At 36.2% G+C, this 10,378-nt stretch overlaps 1 protein-coding gene across 7 annotated transcripts in view; it reads left to right on the top strand.

Annotated features, from left to right (window-relative positions):
* Nucleotides 1-10,378, top strand: part of LOC135110894 (protein arginine N-methyltransferase 9-like) — a 52,442-nt gene that overhangs the window by 19,682 nt on the left and 22,382 nt on the right. For all 7 annotated transcript variants that reach the window (XM_064023515.1, XM_064023513.1, XM_064023514.1 and 4 more), the window contains exon 4: nt 4,528-4,764. In XM_064023515.1, the coding sequence (XP_063879585.1) occupies nt 4,528-4,764 (237 nt within the window). The remainder of the gene's footprint in view (nt 1-4,527; nt 4,765-10,378) is intronic.

Genomic DNA, 10,378 nt, shown 5'->3' with positions numbered 1-10,378 from the left:
CAAAGCTGTAGGGATTAAGTTTCCTGATAAACTTAACCTAAGCACTGTTTTTGGATGTATGCTTGGATATCCTCATATATATTGGTGGGAGGGGGAATCAGGAGGAAATAGTCTCTCTGGTATGCCTTTGAAGGTATTCAAATTCAGTGCTAATTGTTCCACTATTGAGTCAGTGGTGGAACTATTTTCCTTCAGTGTACCTGAAGTATTAGAAGGAGAACTGCGGCCAAATATTGAACATTGGGGAAATGTGGTGAATAGCAGAATTGAGCAGTCAACTAGCTTTTCAGCTGCAAAATTTAATTGTGATTCTGTTCTTTGCCTATCAGTTGCTTTATAGTTGCAAGCTAGTGTAAAAAGCATTAACAAAGCTAAACATTTTCAGAAATCTTTTTCATGCTTTTAGGTACCTATAATTTCTCTAAAATTACAAAAGGCAGTTGAAATCAGAGTGTTCATATTGTAAACCAAGATTTCTCTTTTCTTATTTGAGGGAAGTAAGTGCTTATACTGTTATGTTGAAAATATGTCCTAGAAGTTGTTTGAATTATGAAAATTTTCCATGATCAGTACACAGTCATTTTGTTAATTAAAAGTGTCCCTGGAGAAATTAATTGTTCATCATTAATAAGCAATAATTCTGAGAAAGTCTATTGCTGTGTGTAAAATTGATGTTAGTAGATGGTTCAACATCCAGGTGGTGCAGGAATTATTGAGCTTGGATCATAGTCAAGAGGCTCCTCTTGGGCCAAACAGAGACAGTTTAGGCTTGTCCCCTTGCACACTGTCACCCGTTTACCTTATTAGGAGTACGTGTGATACATAAGTGAAGTTGAGAACTTGCATCCCAGCAAGGGCAGGTGGATTAAAAACATAACCCTGGTCATTCTCATGAAGTTGTCCTGTTTGTGATAAACTGTACTGTAATTAGAAGTGAGAGGTGTAAGAATAATGACAAAAGATCCTCTTCACACATTATTTCTTTTTGCTGTGGCTGGCAGGAAAGGAACAGTAACCATATAATTGAAAAAGCTGCAGGGAACATTTTTATAGGAATGAGATAAAAACTATTGTCACAGTCACAACTACCTAGACAAAAGAAGTACTGCTATGCTAGCAGTAACAAATGCAAGGAAACCTGTTCTATAAAAGCTCTCAGAATTCAGTTTTGTTATAATATTATATCTTGGTTGTGGATTGGAGTTGTAAATAATTGTTTTAATTGTTCTTATCAGCTGTAATTGTTAGACTATGAACAGCATTGGTGGATAGCTTGTGATCCAAGTGAAGAAGATTTCAGTTCGTTTGATGAGAATCACTTAACATTTATCTTGAAACATACATCTTATGATTTTTTTATTAACTCTAAAGCAATGTTCAGCTTTAATGTTTTCAAATCTTTTGAATACAATAAATTCTAATTTTAAGTAATTGTAAGATCTTGATCAAACTGGCCAGAAGTCTGAATTATGAAGTAGTTAGCTCTGGCCCCTTGTGTTTTGACACTGTGGGACAGGAGTGAAGAAGGTAGAGATGCACATCAGGTACTCATAATCACTTAGTTTTTACCCAGTCAGTCTTTAAAAATGGTGTTCTACTTGCAGAGTCACTGCTTAGTCCAATAATGCAAGCCAAATTTTCCTGTCTTGTGAGCTAAGAGAATTATAAATATTTTGTGAAAGAGGTGGAATTGTGGTGGAAAGGTAATAAATACATCATTGGTGCCTCTGCCCATCAGATTTGCCAACTCAACCATGCCAAATGGAAGAGATGGAACCCATTTTTTTATTTGAATGAAGTACATCGTAAGACCTAGATAATTTAAACTTCAGTTTGAATCATGGAAAGTTGTTGAAAAATTTGAACTGGCCTGAAATATGTTGTTTTTTTCCAAAACTCAAATTATACACATTCAAATTAAGGAGGATTTACTACACTTTGAAAGCTTCCATTGGATTGCCACACATCCTCTTTTTTGGTTGAATGAGTGAATTAAATTTTTTCAGTCATTTCTTAGGTACAGTACCTATATCTGGGAATAATTAATATATATATATATATATATATATATATATATATATATATATATATATATATATATATATATATATATATATCTTTATTATTATAGTATCTATGTCTTCTTTCTTCTTATAATAGGGAAACCAAAACTCCTTACAGTTTTTCATGATATTGAACTAATGAATTATAGAGTCAAAAGTGGAATCCAGAAGTCTAACATGTCTCCCCATTAAATGTTAAATTCACTCATCATGAATTTTGTTGTGCATAAAGAGTTGTAGAGCCAAATTCCTGCTTTGGATGAGGGGCAGCAATATTTAACACTTATGTTGAAGTTCAAAGCAACAACTTGATTCTTCATATCTCCTTTTTAAAGTATTCAAAATTGCATTTGGTTTTGCATATCCATAACTGTTACAGAGCTAGGGCACAACAGGAACTTGCCTTTTCATTTTACAGAGAATAATATGCTTAGTCAGTCTACTTTCCTACTCATTACAATTGGTATGATCATTCTTGCATAGCAGATGGATACTAATCAGTGGTGAGAGTTCATATCATGGCCCAGAGTTGGTGTTGGAGTGACAATTTGTGTTGCTATAGCTGCTCACTTTTGTCCTGAACAATAATGAGACAAATTGGGACAAGATGACTGAAGCTGATTGTGGATCTGGCCCATTTTCATAGGCAGATTTTTTTCTATTCACGAGATTCTTATTGACATTGATCATAAATCTTGTTGACCAGGCTGTCACTTTACAGTGTGGAACTCCTTGTCCTTGATCAACATGCTTCAAGTTCATCAGCAGAAGCTAGATTGAAAATGTTCTTATTGGCCACCTTGAACTCCATTTCTCCATTTCCCCAAGCTTCTTCCTTTGTTATCTTTTGCTTAGATTCCATAATTTCTTGTGGAGGAACAACTTGTTTCACTCTTTTCTGTCTTTGTTCAGATTAACACTATGTCATAATCCAAAGCCTCATTTTCTGTTGCTTCTACTCATCATCTTATTATGTTGTTGTTGATGCAGAAGTTTTGCATTCTACATCTTTTCAAATGGAACCTAGATCCTAGTAATAAATTTATTCATTGGCTTCTGAATTTAATGCTCTTCATGCAGCATCATATTTTGTAAAATGATTAAAGACCAGAAGTTAGAATCTGTGAGGATAAGAGTATGTTCACCAAAGATATCCGGTGAGACTATTTAAATATTAACATGAGTCATATTGGAATCAAATTCAATGCATGGCATTTTAACATACATGTGCATGAATTTAATAAGGATTATTTAAAATTTTTGTTCCCCAAATTTTTACTTCATTATTTCAGTATCACACACACACACACACCACACACACACACACACACACACACACACACACACACACACACACACATATAATGAGTGGAATGATTTAAAGGACATGACATCTTAAGCAGCTTTTAAGCATGATTAAGATGCATTAGCTTTAGCAGGATAATTTTTTTTCTGGAAAGCAACTGTAGCAAATGTAAGGTGATGATTTGAAAATGAGATGAATGTCAGAGAATTGTAAACCTGGTGATTGACAGTGCTAGGGTGTTTTGATTTTTTTTTTTTTGTGGATTCATTTGTTAATTTATTTCTATTTATTTATATATTTTCAAAAAAAAAAATGTCAGGGTCAGTGAAACGAGGTATGATATGGCTATTTTCAGATCAATTGTGGTTTACAGTATGAAGGTGAATTGTATAACCATTATATTTTTAAATACAATTTGACATCTTTATAAATACCTAACTATTTTTTAGGTGAACAATTTTTGTTTTGCAATTGAAATGAGAATGAGGATATGTACTTGCAAAACAAAGATTTTGATACAACATGGTATTCAGGTTTTATATTGGAATTGTATACAGTTCAATGCATACACACTTATTTGCCATAAAGTTTTGGTATATACACAGTCATAATAAATTTTCATATTAAGTAAACATGGCTTATTTGCGGTGGCGAGACAAAAACTGTCACTTGTACCTAGGTTTACTGTTTGGGTGGCAGGAGGTGGGTGAGGGTAAAGTGAGGGCAAGGCTTGTCCTGCAAATATGAAAGGGATCATTAAATTTTTTTATTTATTCATTTTTTTTATGCTAATTATTCTTAATGTGTGTATTTACCTAGTTGTATTTACCGAGTTGTGTTTTACAGGAAAAGAACTATGCTTGTGCTGTGTGTGTGTGTGTGTGTGTGTGTGTGTGTGTGTGTGTGTGTGTATATATATATATATATATATATATATATATATATATATATATATATATATATATATATATATATATATATATTATGCATATAAATTAACCCAGTACTTAAGGAAATAAGCTATGGAAGTTTTAATATGAGAACCTGAACTGGATGTGGACGTCAGTGTTTTGAATGAGCTTAGAAAATGTGAACATATCTACATGTGCAATAAAGTATGCATCTTTATAACTTGTTTCACTTCCCTGCTTGTTACAGACATGGCAGTGTACATGAAGCCTGGAACCATGCCTGTCTGGCTGAGGCAAAGTGTCCCAGAGATCCTTGTGCCCAGGACATTCAGGGCAGACTGGCAAACTGCTTGGTGGACCGCTGGCACCTACCTATGCTCAATGATGCAGGCAGGAATGCAGCCTTCAGAATGGCCATTACTGAGGCTGTAAGAGAAGGTTACAACACAGTATTGGACATTGGTTCTGGTACAGGTCTACTCAGGTAAGAAGTATTATATGTGATTGAGCAAAGTGAAATTGCAAGAGAGTAATAGAAACATGAGGCAGTGATGCAGTAGCCACACCATTTTTGTAGAATGAGATAAAAACACAAAAACGGTTAATCTTCTTTTATATCAGTACTTTCTGTAGTCACCAAAACAACCTGAATGCAACAAGAAGTGAGTTTTCCATAGTAATCCTCTTTTAGGGATTTTGGTGAAATTTTCACTGTTGCTTTAGATATATCAAAAGCTTTTGATAGAGTCTGGCACAAAGCTTTGATTTCCAAACTATCCTCCAGTGGCTTCTATACTCTCTGTAACTTTATCTGAAGTTTCCTTTCTGACAGTTATATTTGTGCTGTGGTAAATGGTCTCTTCTTTTCCTAAGTCTATTAACAGTGTTTCTCAGGGTTCTGTCCTGTCACCCATTCTCTTCCTATTATTCATCAATCATCTAAACCATACTTCTTGTCTTATCCACTGCTATTATGCTGATGATACCATCCTGCACTTTTCCATGTCTTTATAGACATCCAATCCTGCAGGAAGTAAACAGTTCATGCAGAAGCCACAGAATGCCTGACTGCTGATCTCTCTAAATTCTGATTGTGGCAGAACAAACTTAGTAATGTTCAATGCCTCAAAATCTCAATTCTTCCATCAATTTAACATAACTTTCCAGATAACTTTCCCCTCTTCAATAACACTCAACTGTCCCCCTCTTCTACACTGAACATCCTTGATCTGTCCTTTACTTATGATCTAAACTGGAAACTTCACATTTCATCTCAGCTAAAACAGCATCTACGAAGGTAGGCATTCTGCTAGTTTCTCACCCCTCTACCCCCTCCAGGCTGCTAATTGTACAGGGGTCTTATCTGTCACGTGTATGGGGCAGTTCCTCGTACCGCTCTTTTAGACAGTGGACTCAAAAGCATTTGGTCTCATCAATTCCTCTCCTCTAACTGACTATCTTCAGCCTCTCTTTTATCGCTGCAGTGTTGCATCTCTTGCTATCTTCTATCACTATTTTCATGCTAACTGCTCTTGTGATCTTATTAACTGCATATCTCTCCCTCCTCACTGCATAATTTTTGACATTCGTTTCTGACTCTGTTTGGGTATTGGCACCCTAATGGACCTTATTTTCCTTCAATTTAGTTGCCTTTGGCTGGTGCTACTCCTAAAAAAAAAAATGTATCTGATAGTTTCAACAAGATGAGATGTTGAATGGTTGTCCTATTCTTGAGGTTTCATCTTTAAGTAAGACCACAGTTGCTTGATGGCATTCAAGTCTGGAGAATTTCCTGGCCATTCATGGATACTCACCTGTTTAACACTTATTTCATAGACTTTCTTTCCTTTGTGACATGGCATATTATCTTGCATAAAGAAGATGCACTGATAGATCCCATTTAAATTTTTAATATGATCTTGCACAACATCAGTGTACCATTCATTTTGACATTCTTGAATAGCTTGCACAATCCTCCATTCCCACTGTCTCCACTGAGCCAGCATCTAATCCCATGCGAGGATGGATGTTTAACAGTTACATTACACACATAGGAGATCAAAGAGTTTCTTATGTGAAGAATGTTTAAACTTGCCACACCTTTGTGCACCAGTTTTGTTGCCCTTGGTGGGTGCCCCTCTTACATAGGAAAAAAAAAAGATAGAAAGTTGAGTTTTGTCTTTACCAGATCCTTCTTCATTCCTCATGAGCTACTGTAAATCTTTATATTTCCTGACAAAAAATTAGACAAACAGCATGTGTTTTGCAAGTCAGAAGAGCTGTGTTAGTTGAAAAATTATCAGTCTTTGTGGCAGTAATGTTATCTTTCTAGGACACAAGGAAAATAATTACAAGGTGGAATCTCACCATTTTAGGAAATCCTTTGCAGTAGAAATAAGGATGTAATTAGTTGTTTTCCTTGTTGTTACTTGCTGCTGTTGGACTTCAAACTCTATTCTCATTGACTTTAATACTTTCCATAACCTTACCCATAACCCTTACCTATGTTGATACCTGGTGTTTTTCATTGCTGATTTACCTTACAGAGCAACTTTACAGTCATTCCTCTTGGTTGTTCCCTTGAACAGTTCTTACTCATATTTTCCATTAGCCTGTCTATTCTTAACTCTGATAAACCTAAACCTTAATGCACTCATTTCTTTCCTTGTTTAGATTTGTTGGATTAGACATTTCATGTTATCCCTGTAGAATTTTCCTAGTGCTATTTTCTCTTTTTCCTGTGTCTTTTCCCATACCTTTTGTTTGCCTATTATATAATTGAAATCTCCTGGGTAGGTAATCAACCATGATTCCTGGCAAGCAACTTTTATTTTATTTATTTTTTTTTTATATCTTCACACTTGTTTAGTAGTTGTGTGTTATCCTTGTGTAATTTTCCACATATCTCTTAGTTCTTTGCTCTACATCTGTGGCTTTTCACCTATTTTTTCCAGTGTGGGTTATCCTGCTCACTAGCTCATCTACTATTTGTTTTATAATAATGAATTACTGTCTCTCAAGTTTCCTCATTAATTCACTGTCATCATCACCAAGTTTGGAGTCCATCTGCCATCATCCTTGTTGGTTCAGTTACTCTCATTGTCCCCAATGACTCTGTTCAGGGAAAAGCATCTTAGTGGACATTTTCTTTATTGTAGTTTTGTTGCCCTTGGCCAGTGCCCTTCAACATAAAAAAAAAGTTCTTAACTTCCTGTAAATTATTGGAGTCAGGATAGCAGGAGGAGACAGTAGACACCTGTCGAAGCAATAATTACTCCCAGTGAGGATCAGGTGGTGCTATGACCTTATCAGTAACCCAGCTATGACCTCATTGAACATTTCCCTTTGTGTCTCACAACACAAGGGGATAGGCACAGCTTGCCTTTGAAAGACAATTCTCTTCATTCACACAAAACTACATGTACCTAATTACACACACACTCACCCTTCACTCAAAAATATAAACCAGCCTCAGAGTCCCCATCTGGGAGAAGACCACAAATGTCCCTAGGTCAGACTGCTCTTCTGGTATCAACCCTAAGTGTCTTGACACCCCCTCAACTTTTTTTTTTCATTAACTTCTACAACATTTGCAGTCTTAGATCTAATTTTCAATCTGTAGAACACCACTTCTCTGCTAAACCTCATATTTTTTTCCTCACTAAAAACACAGGTGTCTGAAGCAACTAACAGTAGCCCCTTTCCTGTTCCCTCCTACTTTCTCTATCTTAATTTTCATTCCAAAGCTGGATGTTGTGTCTATGTTCACAACAACGTAACTTACTCTTATGCCCACACTCTTGAATCTTCCGAGTTTTCCACCATCTGGCTATGACTACAGAGTCAATCTCAAACTAAATTCATCTAAATTTATCTTCTCACCTAACTCCTCTGACTATAAGAAATTCTTTGACTAATTAACTTCCTAAGTGGAGCACATTCTAAGTCTCTTCCCTTTTGCGGAGAACTCCATTCTTGGAGACTTCAATGTTCACCATCAGCTTTGGCTTTCCTCTCCCTTCATTGACCATCCTGGTGAACTAGCCTTTAACTTTGCTATCCTCCATGATGTAGAGCAACTGGTGCAACTCCCTACTCATATTCCTGACCATCTTGAAGATACGCCTAACATTCTTGATCTTTTCCTCACCTCTAATCCTTTTGCTTATACTGTCATCCTATCCTCTCTTTTGGGCTCCTTTGATCATAACATCATATCTGTATCTTGTCCTATCACTCCAATTGCTCCTCATGATCCCTCAAAGCAGAGGTGCCTCTGGCATTTTGCCTCTGGTAATTGGGGGACCCGAAGAGGTATTACACTAATTTTCCATGGAATGACTACTGCTTCTCTGTCAGAAACTTGTCTCTGTGCTGAGCGCATAACAGAGGTGATTACAAGTTAAGCAAAGTTTACTGTGGAAGTTGATGTTTCATTTTGAGCAGCCCAGTCCAGCCTGATCGTAATGTTATTCAAACACTTATATTTTCAGAACTACACTGCTGATCGTAACAAAATTAGCACCGTATGATAGCACAACGCTATCAATTTTATATGATATAGCATTCATCTCTTCTGTTGAGTGAAGTAATGGGTAACTTGTAAAAAGTAGAAGGGTGTTTAAAATGGAATTTCTCAAAAACTAGTAAATTAATTTTAATGAAACTTAAGAGGTGTCATGTTGTTATAATTTTAATAAAATTCCTTATGTCTACTTTGAAGTAGCACTGGACATGCACAAAGTCAAAATTCCAACTTTCTAACTAATTAACTGATAGAGCTCAAATTTTGTTGTTATTAAGAGTAGTACAAGTTATAATGAAAAAGCATGTCAAATTTGCAACACTACTGCACATGTGCAAAATACAGTATAAAACTTTTGGTAAAGTGACCGTCAGTTTTCTGCAGTTTTCACCAACTTTGTTTTGTCTCAACAAGAGTGGACACATGCTACTGAATACAGAATGAAATTTCCTGTCCAACAGTGTATAGCACAACCATTGGGCTCTTACAAAGTTTTGAGCTTGAGTGATTTGAATATTAGGCAACTGTGTGATGTGCAGGGTGCTTCCACTGTTGCATTACTGACAGCTTCGCTTGTCAATCACTTTCCAAGCATTTTACTGGTATCATATGGCACAGAGGCATACGTTCCTCACTCTTTCTTTTGACCTAAACCTTTCAAACCATGTTTCAACACAGCCTGTTCTCACATTATACATGATAAGAGAGGTGGCCTACAAAAGTACTTGAGCCTTCCATCACCTGAATCTCATGCACTTTATATTTCTGCCTGGAATCATGCCAAGTCTGTTCTGCAACTAGCCAAAAACTCCTTCATTAATAGAAAATTTCAAAATCTTTTAAGATCTAACTCTCCTTGTGGCTTCTGGCACCTAGCCAAAAACATCCCCAATAACTTTGCTTCTTCATTTTTCCTGCCTTTATTTCAATATGATGGCACCACTGCCATCTCATCTATTTCTAAAGCTGAACTCTTCGCTCAAACTGCCAATATTTACTGATAGTCTTTTGACTTTCCTTACTGTATCTTGGTCTTCCTCTTTTAGGGATTTTGGTGAAACTTTCACTGTTCCATTAGACATATCAAAAGCTTTATATATATTCTATCACAAAGCTCTGACTTCCAGACTACCTTCCTATAGCTTCTATCTTTCTGTTTGTAACTTCATCTCAGGTTTCTTCTCAAACCATTTTATTGCTGCTGTGGTAGACAGTCACTGTTCTTCTAAATCTGTTAACAGTGGTATTCCTCAAGGTTCTGTCTGGTCGCCCACTCTCTTCTCTCTTCCTGTTATTCATCAATAATCTTCTGAATCAAACTTCTTGTCCCAGCCACTCTTACGCTGATGATACCATCCTGCACTTTTCCATGTCTTTTCGTAGACATCCAACCCTTCAGGAAGTAAACAGCTCATGCAGGGAAGCTACAGAATGCCCGACTTCTGATCTTTCTAAAATTTCTGATTGGGGCAGAGCAAACTTAGTATTGTTCAGTGCCTCAAAAACTCAATTCCTCCATCTATCAACTCGACACAACCTTCCAGATAACTATTCCCTCTTCTTCAGTGACACT

Source organism: Scylla paramamosain, chromosome 21 (genome assembly GCF_035594125.1).
Source record: "Scylla paramamosain isolate STU-SP2022 chromosome 21, ASM3559412v1, whole genome shotgun sequence".
NCBI classification, from domain to species: domain Eukaryota; kingdom Metazoa; phylum Arthropoda; class Malacostraca; order Decapoda; family Portunidae; genus Scylla; species Scylla paramamosain.
This window is presented reverse-complemented; position numbering and strand designations above follow the sequence as displayed.